The 18,368-nt window shown below is 39.4% G+C and overlaps 1 protein-coding gene across 8 annotated transcripts in view; it reads left to right on the top strand.

Moving 5' to 3' along the window:
- RABGAP1 (RAB GTPase activating protein 1) overlaps positions 1-18,368 on the top strand; it is a 130,689-nt gene that overhangs the window by 15,442 nt on the left and 96,879 nt on the right. For 5 of the 8 annotated variants that reach the window (XM_023760148.1, XM_023760146.1, XM_023760145.1 and 2 more), the window contains exon 2: positions 5,916-6,115. In XM_023760148.1, the coding sequence (XP_023615916.1) occupies positions 5,966-6,115 (150 nt within the window). In that variant the 5' untranslated portion in view covers positions 5,916-5,965. Of the gene's footprint in view, positions 1-5,915; positions 6,116-18,368 lie in introns of those variants that run through there. The other 3 variants (XM_023760149.1, XM_023760147.1, XM_023760151.1) reach the window with 3 other exon arrangements.

Below are 18,368 nucleotides of genomic sequence, written 5' to 3'. Positions count from 1 at the left end.
AAACCCACAGGAATTGGCCTGCTATAGCATCTTTGAAATTTGATTCCTTTGCTATTTCCTATCTTGTTCTTTTTCTGAGCAGAGAGTAATCTTATCAGATCTGTGTTTTAGAAGGATGCAACTAGGAGCAGCATAAGAGGATGGATTGGAATGGGGAGATAATCGAGACAGGAACACCACAGAGGAGAGCTGCATTTCAGAAAAGAACAGTGGTACCTAGATACCAGGTTTTGGATCAAGTTCCATAATTTTCTCTATGAACTTAAGTTATTGAACCAGTCTAGTTCCAGTTTGTCATATGAAGTTAATACCTATTTGGCAAGGTTAGTATAAAGATTAGCATTAATGCATGTAAAGCTTCTTAGTACCATCTTACCTAATAATAGACAAACATGTAAATCGACCATCTCTCTGCTACGCTCACCAGCCAATCAGGAGAGTATGCAAATTAACCCAACAAAGATGGCGGTTAATTTGCATACATAGGTGTGAAGGGCGGAGCAGCAAAGACGGAAGGCTCTGGGCCGGAGCGAAGGCCTGGGTCCCGGGTGCCGGAGGAAAACCGGTGCCAGCAGCCAGGGGAAGGGAAGGCCTATTGCATGAATCTCTTCGTGCAACGGGCATCTAGTGTTGGGTATAAAATCGGAACTGTTTAGGTTTAGCAAGGTGATTTAAATATTCCCGTTAAGATTCTCTAAAACTGCACTCATTTGCTCACTGGTTGACCAACAAAAATGATGGGCATTGAGAGGGAAGTGATAAGAGAGTATTTTGGTCCAAAGGGAATCCAAGATATGTTTTGTGACTCAGTGTTGTCTAACTTGTTTTGGCTGTGAAAGTTGGCAACTTGCCAAAGAGTCAGCCACACTCCGGGTAGCCCTTTTTGAGTCTCTTCATTCCAGTCATCATTCGTATTCACATCCTATTCATGTGTATGTAGTATAGCATATTTGTCATTTGTCCTCACATTACTTAGACCCTATCAGTTAAACACGGATGAAAAGTATTATTCAACCAATCAAATTTATTGAGTACTGACAGTAGGCAAAAATAGGATATGAAGATAATATGAATAAAATCTAAGTTCCCTGTCCTCAAGTAATTTTATTTTTAAACTAGAGGCCCTGTGCACAAAATCCGTGCACTCTGGGGGGGGGGGTGGGAGGTTCCCTCAGCCCAGCCTGTGCCCTCTCGCAGTCCGGGAGCCCTTGGGGGGTGTCCGACTGCCAACTTAGGCCCGCTCTAAGCCGGCAGTTGGATGTCCTTAGTGCTGCCGCCGCTGCGCTTGCTAGCTGTGAGCCCTGCTCAGGGTTTCTGGCTGAGTGGCGCTCCCCCTGTGGGAGTGCACTGACCACTAGGGGGCAGCTCCTGCATTGAGTGTCTGCTCCCTGGTGTTCAGTGCGCTTCATAGCAACCGGTTCCATCGATCGGTTGATTTGCATGTTAACCTTTTATTATATAAGAAGGATATATTTTTATTGATTTCAGAGAGGAAGGGAGAGGGAGAGAGAGATAGAAACATTAATGATGGCTGCCTCCTGCCTGCTTCCTACTGGGGAATGAGCCCTCAACCAGGGCATGTGCCCTTGACCGGAATTGAACCCAGGACCTTTCAGTCCACAAGCCGATGCTCTATCCACTGAGCCAAACCAGCTAGGGCCGCGAGTAGTTTTAAAGGGACTGTGTGTGCTCAGTGTATTCTCAGCAGTTACCTTGTGGTTTATATTTAGCAAGTGTTTCTGGAATGATCACCCAATACAGTGCAGTAGGAAAGATAGAATATTTTACTGTGTGATAAATGCTATAAGATTGAATGTTTGATTGTATCACCAGATTGTTGTTTGGGGAGAAGGACTAACTGGGAAAGTGAAGACATTCCTATCTTAGCAAACAGCGTGAGCAAAGCCTTCAAAGTATAAAAATGCATGACCAATTTAGTGAGTTGTCTAGTATGGTTTGATAGAAATAAGAGTTAAGACTAGAATGATAGAGTGGCTCCAGAGATTTTGAAGAATTAATGATATAAGGAGTTTGGATTATTATTATTATTTTTTAAAATATTTTTTATTGATTTCAGAGAGGAAGGGAGAGGGAGAGAGAGAGAGAGAAATATCAATGATGAGAGGGAATCATTGATTGGCTGCCTCTTGCATGCCCTCTATTGGGGATCAAGCCCACAGCCCTAGCATGTGCCCTTGACGAGAATCGAACCCCAGACCCTTCAGTCCGCAGTCCATTGAGCCAAACTGGCTAGGGTGGAATATTTTTGTTTTGAGTCAGGAGCAATCAAAGGTTTTGAGGAATGGGTGGGATATACAATCAAATCTGAATTTTAGAAATTAACCAACTATGGGATGCTGATAACCAGTTACTACAGAGTCTAGAAAAGGAACTTACATGTAGCGAAGTTGAAAGAATGAGGTACTCACCAATCAGTGACATGAATGATAGGAAAGAAGGAATAGATTTGGGAAATACGTTTTGAAATTAAAATCCATTAGAGTTTCAAGGGAGAATGAGAAAAGGATTCAAGGATTTTTTGACATTCCTGTCTTGGATCAGTAGTTGTTAACCAGGATAGGAAACTTATGAGGAAGAATATGCTTGTGTAATGAATGGGGGTCCGCTTTGCACATGTGGAATTGATTTTGAGATGGGCATGGGACATGTAGCAGAGCCCTCCTATGTGTTTTCATAACACCCTTTGCATACCTCTATTATAGCAAACACTAGACTACTGTACTGTATTGTAAGTACTTGTTTCCATGTGTTTTTCCTATATCACTGTAAGCCTGTCAAAAGTAAAGAGAAGTTAGCCAGTGAGCTAGTGAGATAGCCAGGAGGAAATGTGGAAAAAGAAGAGGAACGGGATGGAATTTAATGAATGGACAGAAGAGAAGGAACCTAAATGACAGCTGAGAAAAGGTAGAGGTAGAAAATGGAAGGAAAAAGAAGAGTTTCAGAATAAGAAAATGGTCAGTATTTTCATTTATTTCAGCTGGTAGAAGTAAGATGAGAACAGAAAAGAATTCTTTTGGTTTTGAAATTGTGTTGTTGATTTTTAGAAGAAGAGGTTCGTGAGGGTGAGAGGGTAGGCAGATTTTTGAGAGGGACTGCTCAGTTTGTGTGGGGAATACCTTTGAAGTGGTAGAGCTGGAGGCAGTCAATACTATTCCTTTACGAAGAAAGAGTTTCAAGAAAACTAAAGGAATAAAGATAAGTCTGAGCTCTGGACTAGTGGCTGGACTAGCACAGTTAGTCTCAAGCATGTCAAGTTCAGTTACAAGTACCACTCACACATTTTTTATCAAGTTAAGTAGGTCATTGGGTTCACATTTTGGCTTTGCCTCTAAGCAGTTACATTACAACCATAACCTTGAATAAGTTACACCATATCTTTAAGCCTCAATTTCCTCATCTGTAAAATAGATATGTAATGATTAAATTAGGCATTCACCAGCAAATTGTAATACTGTATAATAGGCACTATAAAAAATGTAAAATGCTGTGGGAGCAGAAATAAGGCAAATAATTCATTTGGCTTGGGGGTGAAAATGGGCAGACTACTAGAAAAGGGAGGATTAGATCATGAATGATGAGTTGCAGTTGATGGAGCACAGAAGCAAGGAAACCACTTTAAGAAGAGTATACTATGAGTGCAGATACGTGGAGGTATTGAAATTCAGATGCTTCTCGACTTATGATGGGGTTATGTCCTGATGAACCCATCATAATTTAAAATATTGTAATTCAAAAATGCATTTAATACACCTAACCTACCAAACATCATAGCTTAGCCCAGCCTACCTTAAATGTGCCCAGAACACTTACATTAGCCTACAGTTGGACAAAATTATTTAACAGAGACTATTTTATGATAAAGTATTGAGTATCTCAGGTAATTTATCATGTGTATCGCTTTTGCACCATCATAAAGTTGTACCATCATAACTTAGGGATTGTCTGTATACAGGGTGTCCCCAAAAATGTTTACACACCTTGATTATAAAGTCAATGTTTATTAACATAAAGTTCATTTTCAAAATTTAAAAGAATCTACAGAAATGAATTTATTTTTTTGTCAACACCTGTTTTCAAACTGATGATCATTCTAGTCCAAGCACTGCTGATAACGAAAAACAATGGAATTGCAAACATCAAAGAAAGAATCATTTCGTTCCGTATTTGTGCACCCTCAATTCATCGACTGTTGCTGGCTTTGTACTGTAACTTTATCTTTGATGGATCCCCATAAAAAGTCTAGTGGCACTATAGGATACATTTTCTTCAGAGCTTAGTTTGGCTTCATCCATTCTTTCAAATCAGTTATACCTGAAAAGGAATGAAAATTGAGTTATCAGCTGTTACTTAAAGTGTGTGTACATTTTTTGGGTACACCCTATATGTCCTTAGCAAAGACATTATTACCACCTCTAATACATTTCTTAGCTCCATGTCTAAGCGCCTCTCCGAACATGTTCCCATAGTAGTTGTTTTTGTTTTGTTTTTACCCTAAATCAGTACCTATTAACCCGTGCAATTGCCTGTATTCTCAACTAAACTATAAACTCTTTTGGGGCGAGAATCTGATCCGTTCTTTAGACACTAGACACTCAGTAAGTATTCATTGACTGGATGAAGCAGAACTACAATAAAAAAAAGTTTTCAAAAGTACATTCTGGAGCATGCATTTAGATTTTGTGCTATGAAATGTAGAGCTGTGGTTGCCTGGAAGCAAAGAAATTAAGTAGAAAGCAGCAAAGAGTTCTTGATTAGAGCCTTAGTTATACCTAGTTAAATGATCTTTTCTTGGGGTTGCCATTTCCTTATTTGTTTAATATTATTTATGATTTCTAAGTTTTCTTTCAGCTATATTATTTAGGGATTGTGTGATTCATGCTGCCAGGTGGTTATCTAGGTGTGAACCTTTGAAGGAAAAATAGTGCGAGGCATGTGGTATATGTTCAATAAGTATATGTTCAATTCAAAATCCACAGAATAAATCAGAATTTCTTAATTGGAAAGATTAAACAGACTCTCAGAACCTTTACTTAGAGGTACAAGATGAGCATAGAGCTGGAGTTACTCTCGCTAATTGGTTAAAGCTTTCTGACTATATTATAACATTGTATTTGTTCTGTTGCTGTTTTGGCAACCAAATGAGAACATTGCCACAAAGTATGCAGAACCAGGTTTTTAAATGGTAGATGAGTTTGAGTTTTATTTTAGGAGTCAATAAATAATTGAATGGCTTTTCATAAGTGACACATTTTTATACTTCCTGTTGGGAATTTATGGCTTAAAACACTTTTATTGGTAATGTTCATATTGAGTAGAGTTCTAAGAAACTGTGAAATGGGGAGGTTAAGTTTTTAATGGACTTCTGATTCCTTGCTACATAAGGTATTTCCCAACTGTAGAATTTATGATTGCCCTGACTTTAATTTATTTCTCTTGGTGGTTAATGTAGAATTTTCTTTCTTAAAAACACATGTTAGTATTTAAGTATCAATAATGGTAGGAAAACCTTAGTGATTTACTTGAGTGCCTTCAATATAATTTATTTGTACATCTTTACAAATTAAAGGATAGAAAACAGAAGTGTAGTACTGTTATAATTTTAAAGGCCAAGAATAGAATTGCAACATGTGCCAAATAAATTACTGTAGGTAGAGTTGTTCTCGAGGGAATATGTTTTATTTATTTGAAATCTGAAGTATCTTGGCTCTGAATAGCATCAAATTCCCTTATTATCTAGATTAGAAAACCTAAACTGTAAGTGGTGAAAGTCTTGGAAAAATATTTTGGAAGTGTTTTTTAAACAGTTTTTCCATTTGTATTTTGTAAGAATTAGAGCATAAATGAATATCTGGTAGACATTCTATATGAGTATCTTTATGGTTTTTGTTTTTCAGGCATTTTAAAAATATTTAATCATTCATGAGTTGAGCTTCATTCTTGAGTCATGGATGACAAGGCTTCTGTTGGAAAAATCAGTGTGTCCTCAGACTCAGTATCCACTCTTAATAGTGAAGATTTTGTCTTGGTTTCCAGGCAAGGAGATGAGACACCATCTACAAATAATGGGAGTGATGACGAGAAAACAGGACTCAAGGTAAAACTCCATAACCTAAGTTTCTTCTGTTTAACCTTGCTAAGCCCATTCCAAAACTTGGCCTTAATGGGAAGGTATATGGAGTGCAAGTGAGAACATGGAAATAATATCCTTTCTTTTTTAATGCTAAGAAGTTTTATTTACAATTAGTGATAGTGACACATTTATATTTGATTAAGAATTTTTAATTTGATTACTTCTAAACTTCTATTACCCCTAACTGTCAAAATTAGTGGTCGTGTAAACATTTGTAATTTTAGTGTTGTTTTCACTTTCTCATTGAATTTGAAGTAATTGTTTTGGTGTATGTAGTGTAAGGGCAGTGGCAGGTCAGCAATGCTATTTATAAAAAAGAATTTTAGGATTATTGAAATGGACCTTTAAATTCCTGGCTTTTGGCCACTTCTGTTTGTTTATATTTTCTCAGCCAAACAACTATTACTTCTTTTCCCATACTCTGTTATTGTTTTGCTCTTTATGGATATAAATAAAAAGTTTACCTGTTAGCATAATTTAAAATGTAAGTAGCTTTAGAAACATTTCTATTCCTGTTTACATATTTTCATTTAACAAGTTTTTCTTATCAACTGTGTGCCAAGTACTATCCTATATAATAAAAGCCTAATATGTAAATTGTCCCCTCCACCTGGTGTTCGACTGCTCGCTATGACATGCGCTCACCACCAGGGGGCAGTGTGGAACATGGCGGGTGTTGGTGATGCGGTGCTGGCAGCGGGTGGCAGTGGAGGTGCTGCCGGCCCCGATGGGCCCCCATGAGAGTGGGACCGTGGCGGGATGGTGGAGTGGGTGAGTGGGCGGCGCCAGGCCAAGGTTGGTGCAAGTGGGGCCTGATCACCCTGCAGACGACTAGTGGCGGGAGCGGGGCCGCCACCTGGCTCCCAGGTGCTAAGGGAGCCAGGCAGGGCCCAGGTGCTGCCCAGGGCCCAGGGGTCAGCTGGGACCTTCCCTTCCATGCCAGACGCTCGTGCTTCGATTGCCAACCAGGCCTAGGGACCGTGCCCGTGCACTAATTTTGTGCATCAGGTCTCTAGTTTTAAATACTTGAGATACAGTGGTGAATAAGATAGGTAAAGAAAGCCCTGTGTCCTTCTTGGAGGAAACAGACTCTAAGCATATAAGAAAGCAAATATAAGTAAATTTAAGTGCTGTGAAGAAAATCAAAGTAGGATATGTGGATAATGAGTGAAGGGGCAGGTACTATTTTAGAGAATGTCTTGAAGTGACATGTGAGCAGAGACCTGAATGAAATGAGGAAGAAGATCAAGGAGAAATCAGGGAAAAGAGCTTTCCACAGGGAATAGAAAACAGACCCTGAAGAGGGTCCCCCTTATTAGGACAGAGATAGAACAGAATGAATAAAATAAATAAAAAGTGGTAGAAGACGAGATCCAATGACAGGTAGGGGCTGGTCTAAATAGAACTTTTTAGAGTTTAGTAGGAATTTGGACTTCGTTACAGATGTGAAAGGAATTTTTGGAGAGTTTTGAATGGGGCATGATCTAGTTTTCATTTTTAAAAAGCTCACTGGCTGGGCACCTCCAGCATAACAGCATGGAAGCTCTGTGGAACTGTTCCCCAGCAGCAGTGGTAATAGTTATTAAAAAACAACCACTGAAAGTCTGTGGAAATGTTCTAAAGGATGAAGAAACATTTATTCAAGGAAATTTACTAAAATTTGGTAACCAATTCTATGGTATTTGAACCAAGACCCGTTTTTCCCCCCTCCTCTATCCCAGCCAAACATCATGGTAGTAAGTCCAGTTCACATTGGTGCAATCAAGAAAACAGGGTTTCCTCCCCACCCCAATCCCACCCCCCAGCTCACAGGTCTGAGGGCTTTCTTATAGACAATAGCATTTCTCACCCTGCCTCCAGCTTTTTTTTTTTTTTTTTTTTTTTTTTTGCTGGCCAAGTGTGACTCAGTGGTGGGGGCCCCAGCCCTTAACTCTCTGCATGGAGGCGATACATTGGGCGTAGTGCTGCTGAGTATACCAGGAGCCTGATTGCCCTTGCATGTAAAGTAGTGGTCCCCACCACTAGAGTCAAGCCAAAAGGACTTGAGACTATTATACCACCTCCCATACCCACCAAGTGCTCAGCTTCTGAAGATGAGGTATCACTCAAGGAGAAGCATGCTATTGTCTATACTTTCAACCTTATAGCTGTGGCTCAGAGGTTTTGCCTATAGTGAGAAGGGGGCCATAAAACAGTTCCTAATCTCTTTCCAAAGGAATTGATTTTATTTACAACAGAGTGTGGATAAGTTAAAGCCTAGGGGTACTCCCCAAAACAGTGGAGGTGTAGTGAAAGGTAATAGGGAAGAGATTTGTAGATTGATTGGACATACAGGTTTAAATGTAGGATTGCTAGGCAGAGACCACCTCGGATCAGAACAAAACTCAAACACTGACTTCTGTAGCTCTCCCTTCAAAGTAACCTCAATTTGCTGTATTCTGTGGAGCAATTTATATTTGTTGAAAACTATACAGTAATCAGCCACAATTATTGGAGTGGTCAGAGAAGGAGACAGAGCATATTGCTAAAACCACTCTTATCCCCGGATGACCGTAGGCAAATCCTAATCTGATACCCAAAGGAGCAACATCAGAGGCTTAACACTATGGGAATTAGGGGAATAGAATTTACTAAAATAAGCCCGCTAGTCACTAAACTAACAAGCAAGCATAAAAAATACCAAGAGTGGGGAGACCAATACTGAAAATTGATACAATATAATACCTAAAATACCTAGTTTTCAACAAACAAACAAAAATTGTGAAAAATGCAAAGAAACAAAATACAATCCATACATCATAGAAAAGGCAGTATATATTGCTTGTGAGAATGTCATGTTGGAATTAATATACCAACTCTTCAAAGTAGCCATTATTAACATCAATGAATTGAAATAAATCATGCTTAAAGAAATAAAGGAAAGTTTGGTGACAGTATTAAATTAAATAGAGGATATCATTAAGGAGATAGAAATTACAACAACAACAAAAAAGCACCTAACTGCAATTCTGAATGGGAAAGCAAAAACTAAAATGAAAAATTCACTAGAGAAGCTCAACAGTAAATTTCAACTGGCAAAAGAAAGAGTTAACGGGAGATGATGCCATCAAAATAGTACAGGAGTTTCCTACCACTCTGCTCTCAAGGAACACTGATTTAGATAATCACTTACAGATGAGAGTACCTTTGTGAAAGTCTGGGAGTTCAGCAGAGAAGTTCCAGCACAGTGTTGGAGCAAAAAACATCCTAAATTAGACTCATTGAAGACTATCAAAGGACTAGTTTCACTTTACCTGTGTCACCCCTAATCTAAGGTGGCACAACTCAGTGCGAAGAGATACTTACTCAGCTAAATTGAGCAACATGTTCTCCAAATTTAAAATGTTTTCTCTATTTCCATGTAATTACAGTATACCTATACAGTATATACCATTTTTTGTGTGTGAAGACCTGGTAAGTGAAGTAGTAATAAAATTAGATAACTATGAGTTCTATTATCAAAGGAAACTATAACAGGATTACTGCAAGTTTGTTGCCCAGTTATGCTTATTCTTTTTGAAACTTTTTCTCAGCCACTAGTAGATTTTAAAACTGCATTGAATTTAGAAAATACATTTAATATGTTTATCACTCTTCCATCTCAAAAGTTTTAATTGAGTGGTTTGTTGAATATTCAAGTGATAGCTAGTAATCTACCAAGTGTTTTAGGCATTGAGGATAAGAACTCCTATTTTGAAAATAGGATGACCTAGAAAACCTTATAATGCCAGCACAAAATACTTGGGAAAGCTGGATGAAATATAACAAACACCCCTTTAATAATAGCTGTATTCATAAGACAATAAAGAAAATCCCTAAGGAACAAAAGCCAAGAGGGAACTGAAAGTTAGAACAATACATATGAGATGACATTGGGGCTGCACTGTTCTTTACAACCAGTGGACTTTGGTTTTGAAAGTAGCTACATTGGGAAAGAGAGAACGCCTTGGGTTTTACAGAGAGAGTAGTTGCAACTGAGATTTCATTATAAAACACCCTTAAGGGCTACTCCTAACTGAAAGGATAGACTTGAAAAAAAAATGTTTCTACAGTCACAGGAAGAAAATAAGGAATTTTATATATCTTAGCCTGAACGCCAGTTTAGAGGAGAGTCTTGTTGAGCTTTTTGTACCCATAGGCTTGCCTTCATGTATGTTTGGGATGTGAATTTACATTACGTGCATGGTCCTGGGTTGGTAATACTCCTGGGGCACATGATAGAGTCAATTGTAGAACTACTCTGGAGGGACATACTTGCCACCCGGGCTGCATGGTAGTCTCACAGATAACCCTGATAAAAAATAGTACACATTTCAAAATTTACAAATGTATACAAAGGACAGTTTATCATAAGCAAGAGACAGCAAATCTGAGCAGGATCAAACTCACCAAAATTCAGGCACTTGCATTAGCTGTAACCTTAAGATATACTGATTTAAATGATTAAAGATTTAAAGAAAAAATTATAAGCATTACAAAAGAACAAAATTATCAAAAAGTTTAAAAGATCAGGCAAATTTAAAATAGAACTTCTGCAAATGAAACTTAGAGGCAGTGAAATTAAAGATTCAGCATTAATCAGCAGAATAGACATGGCTAAAGAGAGAATCAAATTTTTGTAATGTAAATCTTAGGAAATTACCCAGAAGATAGTACTGAAAGATTATAAAGTATGAAAGGTCAGTTAAGAGACATGGAGACTTGGATGAGAAGGATCAACATATCTATATCTATATACACTGAATGGCCAGATTATTATGACCACCTGACGTTTGTAGGCAAATTAGCCGTATACTGCATCATATGGGATATGGAAGCCGAAGGCCTGTTCAAACACCTTTGCTGTCTGCAGTTACCAAGATAAAATGTCTCCAATTCGCACAGGAACACAAGGATTGGACAGTCGAGCATTGGAAAAAAGTCATGTGGTCCGATGAATCACGTTTCCAGTTGCATCATGCAGATGGCAGAGTGAGAATTTGGCAGAAACAGCATGAAAGCATGCACCCCACATGTATGAGTACAACCCTTCAAGCTGGTGGGTGCAGTGTTAGGGTTTAGGGCATGTTTTCCTGGCATGATTTGGGCCCTTTAATTCGTGTGGAACGACGTCTGAATAGCACAACATACCTAAGTATCGTTGCTGATCAAGTTTATCCTATCGTGTTGATGACTAATCCCAATGGAGATGGCTTCTTCCAACAAGACAATGTGCCATGCCACGGTGCTCGTATTGTGCAAGAGTGGTTAAGAACATGAGGGAGACTTTACCTTGCTTAGGTGGCCCCCACAATCACCAGATCTCAATCCAATTGAGCATTTGTGGGACGAAGTTAAAAGAGCCATCAGGTAGCTGGTTCCACAACCATCAAATCTCACAGAACTGGACAGTGCTATTCATCAGGCATGGTGTCAGATTCCTGAGGATCAGGGTGGTAGTGGGGAAGACACATAAGTAAATTTGTCATAAAATTCATCAAGTGCTAGAATATAGATAAAAGAATTACATGGGAACATAATTGTTGCTTAAAGAAAGGTTTCATAGAATAGACAGCAGTTCAGCAAAGCCTTAAAGAATGATTAATAATTTCCCAAAGAAGTGAGTCTGTTGACATGTGGAAAGATCAAAGGTTTGAAAGGGTCTGGAGTCAGGACCACCACATACAGTAGAATTGTATGTACTTGCTTTTCTTTTTCTCCCAAGGTGCAAATAGCCTTTTTGTCATTTGTTTTCTCTAATTAAAAGAATATATGCTTAATACAGGAAATTCAGATAATTAGAAAAGTAAAACCCAGTCATAATTCCATTATTTAGCAAAAATGACCATACATTTTTGAGGTGTTTCTTCAGTTCACTTTCTAGGATGAATTCACAAGGTGTTCTGTTCCTCCCCCTTTTCTTTTTATTTTACTTTTTTAAATTGATCTGAGAGAGAGGAAGGGAGGGAGGGAGAGAAAGGAAAACAGAAAGAGAGAGAGCGAGAACATCAGTGTGAGAGTCAGTCAGTTGCCTCCTGCATGCGCCCCAACCAGAGGTGGAACCTGCAACCTGGGTATGTGCCCTGACTGAGAATTAAACCCACCATGACACTCCAACTGAGCCACTCCAGCCTGGGCCCTTTCTTAAAAAATTTATTTATTTATTTATTTATTTATTTACTTACTTAAATAAATATTTATTTCGTTGTTGTTAATCCTCATTAGAGGACATTTTTCCATTGATTCTTAGAGAGAATGGTAGGGAGGGGGAGAGACAGAGAGAAACATCAATGTGAGAGAGACACATTGATTGGTTGCCTTCCACAAACCACCCAGAACTGGGGATAGCCTCAACCGAGGTACATGCCCTTGACTGAAATATAATCTGTGATCCTTCAGTTCTCGGACTGCCTCTCCTTCCACTGAGCCAAACAGGCTAGGGCCCTTTTTTGTTTTAAATTAATGTTAATAATTCCTAATGGTAATTTTAGGTATTTTCTCTGGTCCTTCCTTCATGCAGTTAAGATAAAGAAATGAATAATCAAAACAGCTACAGTTTATAAATGAGGTACAAAGAGATTTAAGGTTTTATTGAAGATCCCAGAAGGAGTATGTGAGGTGGATCTGAGATTAGTAACTATTCCTTCCAGTATCCAGATTGGGCTTCTGGTTATTTTGTGCCTTGCTTTCTGATAAAACTGTAATTTATGTACTTGTTTTGAAATGACTTAGCTTTTACACTGAAGCTGAGCAGAATTACTCAGTTTGAACCATTTTGGTTTACAGTGGGGCCTTGACTTACGAGTTTAATTCGTTCCGTGACGGAGCTCATAACTCGAATTACTCGTATGTCAAATCAACAGTGAACGAGTGAGACACGTGATGCTAGGCTGATGTTGTGGCGTTCACTGTGATGTTCGCTGCACCAACTAGCGGTGGGGTATCTGAAGCTGGCTCGTAACCTGAATTTTAGCTCGCAACTCAAAGCAAAAAATCGGCTGAGAGACGGCTCTATCTCGAAAAACTCATTAGTCGGGACACTCGTAAGTCAAGGCCCCACTGTATATTTTCTTGCAATATGACACAAGTAGTGGGAAGTATAGATCAGGAATTTGTTTGTAATTTTTTGATCACCTATGGATTTCTCAAACACACATTTCATTTCCTAAGCATGCTTCTTTGAGGACATACAATCTCCACTGACAGCGGGTTCCAAACTGCCTAAAGCAAAGTAGCTTTGTGTAACTGGCAAGTCGAGGGGCCTCGTTGGTACTGTTGCAGTGAAGGGAAATAAGCTATACAGTGATAAGTAGAAAATAAAGGAAATGACTCTGCTAGGTATTGCCTTTGGCACACTTTGTCCTTTGGTCCATAAGTGCAGTTTTTTCTCAGTGACCAATTCTATCATAAGTTGTTATCTTTGATATGTTTACAAAAAAAACACACAGATGTTCTTCCAGTAATGCTTCTTTTGTACATGAATAGTAGGTGTGTTTTTAGTTTTCTCTGGATCATGGAAAGTGGAAGAACTACTTTTTTAAAAGGTTACTTGCTTTTCTAAACCTTAACTCCCGTACATAGATCAGAGTTTACTTAGAAATAGCTGAAAATGGTGATACTAATTGGATGCCTACTGATGACAGGTACTGTGAAGAAATGAGGTAACCTGTAAAAATCACAGGGCCTGAAATAAATAAACTGCCCAGTGGTAATATTATTGTATCATTGATCCCTCATGACAATCCTGTGAGATAGACATGAATGTCATCATTTTAGAGATGAGACAGTTATGGCTCCCAGAGTTAATTTGTTCACAACCAACAGCGTTAGTGTCAGAGCCATGTCCCAAACTCAGGTCTGTCTTACTGTGGAGCCCAAGTAGGGCTACTAAGGACAGGTGCGTAGGCTATACTCTGTGCAACCCCAGAGGGTGCTGTTCTCATAGTCCATGATGTGAATGGTGCCTCCTGGAGTTGTGCCACAAGCTAGCTTGTTTCCAGTATTTTTTCTACCACCTGCTTTATAAACAATCATGCAGAAATCATTCACCATGCAGTCTCTGTCCTTGTAAATATTTATGTCTGTGTTTACAGTACCTACTAAATTGGCTACTTTATACTTGTTTTTTTCTCATTCAAGACTGTTTCCTAAAGAACTCTCCCTTCCTCTTCATGTATATAACATGAAGAGGAACACAAATCTAAATGTTACTTTATTAGTATTATTTGTACATGTTTGCTTTGCTTTTTTATTTTTATATTGTGCTAAATAACTTGGAAGTCTTTGGACTTCAAAGTTTATTGTTTGTGAATTGCAGCATGCTATTTGGTCCTATATATATATATATTTTTTTTTTAATTTTTTAAAAAATTTATTTAGTTTTTTGGTTAATCCTCACTCGAGGATATTTTTGCATTGATTTTTAGGGAGAGTGGAAGAGAGAGGGAAAGACAGAGAGAAACATAGATGTGAGAGAAACACATTGATTGGTTGCCTCCTGCATGAGCCCTGACCAGGGCCGGGCCTGAGGAGCCTACAACCAAGTTATGTGCCCTTGACCGGAATCAAACCCAGGACCCTTTGGTCCGCAGACCGATGCTCTATCCACTGAGCCAAACTGGCTAGGTCCTGTACTTTTTATTGTAAATGTTAAACCTTAATGACACTCTCAAGGTAATAGGAAAAGATGGTATTTGTTTTTGTTTTTAAAACAAAGCTAAAATAAATCATTCAGATTAGATTTTATTTTCTGTAAACCAAAGTCATATCCAAATTGGATAAAATCGTACTATTTTGGCTTCTATTTTTTGCATGTATAAAATTCAGTTGAGTAAACATGTATTGTGGGTGTATTCTGCACTAGTCACTTATCTTTGGGAATATAAAGATAACTTAAACAGTCTCTGCTCTCTAATAATGATCAACCTGGTTCAAGAGATTCACTAAACAAATATTCTCTAAAACAAGTAGCAATGCTAGAATCTTCTTTATATATATTAAAGCCTAATATGCAAAGTGTCCCCTTAGGAGTTCAACCGACCAGGAGTTTGATTGCTTGCTATGACGTGTGCTGACCACTAGGGGGCAGTGCGAACAAAGGAAGGTCCTTGCCGGCAGCCGGCAGTTGGGGAAGGAAGGCCCCCGTTGGCAGCCACTAGGGATCCTACCCATGCATGAATTTTGTGTACCAGGCCTTTAGTAAATGTATCCTGTCTAATAAAGAGGTAATACGTAAATTGACCATCACTCCAACACACAAGATGGCTGCCACAAGATGGCTGGCAGGGGATGGCAGTTGTGGGCGACCAGGCTGGCAAGGGATGGCAGTTGGGGGTGACCAGGTCGGCAGGGGAGGGAAGTTAGGGGTGACCGGGCCGGCTGGGGAGGGCAGTTGGGGGTGACCAGGTCGGCAGGGGAGTTAGTTAGGGGCAACCAGGCCAGCAGGGGAGGGCAGTTGGGGGCGACCAGGCTGGCAGGGGAGGGCAGTTGGGGGCGATCGGGCCAGCAGTGGAGCAGTTAGGCGTCAATTGGGCTGGCAGGGGAGTGGTTAGGGGGTGATCAGGCTGGCAGGCAGAAGCAGTTAGGAGCAATCAGGCAGGCAGGCAGGCAGGCAGGTGAGTGGTTGGGAGCCACAGTCCCAGATTGTGAGAGGGATGTCCGACTGCCAGTTTAGGCCCGATCCCTGTGGGACAACCGGCAGTCGGACATCCCCCGAGGGGTCCCAGATTGGAGAGGGTGCAGGCTGGGCTGAGGGATCCCCCTTCCTGAGTACACGAATTTCATGCACTGGGCCTCTAGTATGCTAATATTATGGTAGCACTCCCTAAGGAGGGAGCCGTTAAACCCGGAGGAGGTAACAGAATTTAAACTTTGTCTTAAAGAAAACAAAGGAGAAGAGGGTGGCTTTCAGGAAAGCAAAGAGTCTATGCAAAGTCTAGATGCTTGAAAGTTTATGATGTGTCCTGGGAAAGCTGAGTAGTTTGATATGACTGATATGAGATGGAAAGGTAGATTGGGCAGAGTTGTGAAAAACTCGTAGAATATAGATATGAATTTGAGCTTTACATTATGGGTTTAAAAAATAAGGCAATGCTAGATCAGAACTAGAATTTGCAATTATAACTTGAATGGCACTAAGAAAGGTCACAGCAGAGAGAAAGAGGCATGGAAACTACTACCTTTGCAGTATGCTTGTGTAAAATGAAAGACACTGTCAAGTAGTGTTAGCTGTGCAGAGAGAGAGAAGGAAAATGTGCACAATTGAGCAAGGATCAGGAGGATGTGAGTAGTGTGGGAATGACAGGAGTCAAGGATGATCATGATCCTTCATTTGGCCACTGAGTGGATAGTAGTGCAATTCATTGATCTGTTTAAAAAAAATTGATACAGGAGGGCAATCAGACAGTGAGTTAAGTTTTTAAAAAAATATATATTTTATTGATTTTTACAGAGAAGAAGGGAGAGGAATAGAGAGAAACGTTGATGAGAGAGAACATCGATCAGCTGCCTACTGCACACCCCCTACTGGGGATTGAGCCCGCAACCAAGGTACATGCCCTTGACCTGAATCGAACCCAGGAGCCTTCAGTCAGCAGGCCAACACTCTATCCAATAGGCCAGTGATGGCGAACCTATGACGTGTGTCAGAGGTGACACGCGAACTCATTTTCTTGGTTGATTTTTCTTTGTTAAATGGCATTTAAATATATAAAAAAAAATCAAAAATATAAATCTTTGTTTTACTATGGTTGCAAATATCAAAAAATTTCTATATGTGACACGGCACCAGAGTTAAGTTAGGGTTTTTCAAAATGCTGACACGCCGAGCTCAAAAGGTTCGCCATCACTGCACTAGGCCAAACTGGTTAGGGCCAGTGAGTTAAGTTTTGATGCAGTAAGTTTGGAGTATATAGCTGAAGATGTCTGTTCAATAGATAGTTGAGGAAGGGATTGTAGGAATAGATTAGTGATTATTTATATATCCTGGGGCAGTGAGATGGCATAGGAGAGTCTATAAAATGAGGTTATTACCAAAAACAGAAACCTGGAAGAACACCTATTGAACAGCAGATAAAGAAAAGGAACAGTTGTATCCTTTAATTGCATTGTTAGTAGAAACCACATTTTTTTTCTTTTTTCTTTCTATTTTGTAGAGCTGTTTTAGATTTATGGTAAAATTGAGAGGGAGGTACAGAGATTTCCCATATAATGCCTGCCTCCACATATGCATAGCCTCCCACACTATCAATATATTCTTTTTTAATATATGTATTTTCATTTTGAGAGTGTTTATTAAAGCTGGGGACAGTGAAACAAGGAAGGGCCTAGGATAGAAAAAGCAACAGGAGAGAGAGACTAGGCCTGGCTGCTTTGGCTCACTGAGAAGTCAGAGAACAGGGAGCCTTGGAGCCAGGTTCAGAGGGTTAGCCCTGGATGAGGTGCGACTGCCCATTGTTCCCGTTAGAAGACTTGTGGGGTCCCTTAGGGTTTAGGCTATGCCGTGAGAGGGGGAAGGAAAGGCACGGGTATGCTCCTGGGAGGGAGAGCGTGATCAATATATTCTTTTTTAAAAAAATCTTTATTGTTGAAAGTATTACGTATGTTCCCTTTTTCCCTATTGACCTCTCCCATCCCGCCCCTGCCCCCTACCTCAATATATTCTTTCTGTTTTATTTTAAGTCAAGTTTATTAAGGTAAAATTTATACATAGTAAAATTCAACCCTTTTAGATGTATAGTTAGTTATGTGACCTTGAATGAATGTAAACTTTTTTGTCACCACCACCATCATAGTCAAAATGCAGAATATTTTCATCACTCCAAAAGTCTCTTTATGCCTCTTTTTAGTCAATCCTCTTCCCTCCTTCATAGCCCTTGGCAACCAACGATCTGATTTCTGTCCCTATAGTTTTGCCTTTTCCAGAATGCCATATAAATGGAATCATACAGTATATAGTCTTTTGTGTCTGGCTTATTTTACTTAGAATAATGCCTTTGAGATTCATCCTTGTTTCTGTGTATATTAGTAATTTATTACTTTTCATTGCTGAGATGTATTCTATTGTATAGAGGCCATAGGCATTTGTTTATCCATTCACCAGTCGATAAATACTACTTTTTATTCAGTTTTTTTGTGATTATGATTAGTGCTGCTATAAACATTTGCACACAGGTCTTTGTGTAGACTTATGTTTTTAGCC

This window comes from Myotis lucifugus, unplaced genomic scaffold (genome assembly GCF_000147115.1).
Source record: "Myotis lucifugus unplaced genomic scaffold, Myoluc2.0 scaffold_173, whole genome shotgun sequence".
Lineage (NCBI taxonomy): Eukaryota > Metazoa > Chordata > Mammalia > Chiroptera > Vespertilionidae > Myotis > Myotis lucifugus.
Note: the sequence above shows the minus strand (reverse complement) of the source record. Positions and strands in the feature narration are given on the sequence as shown.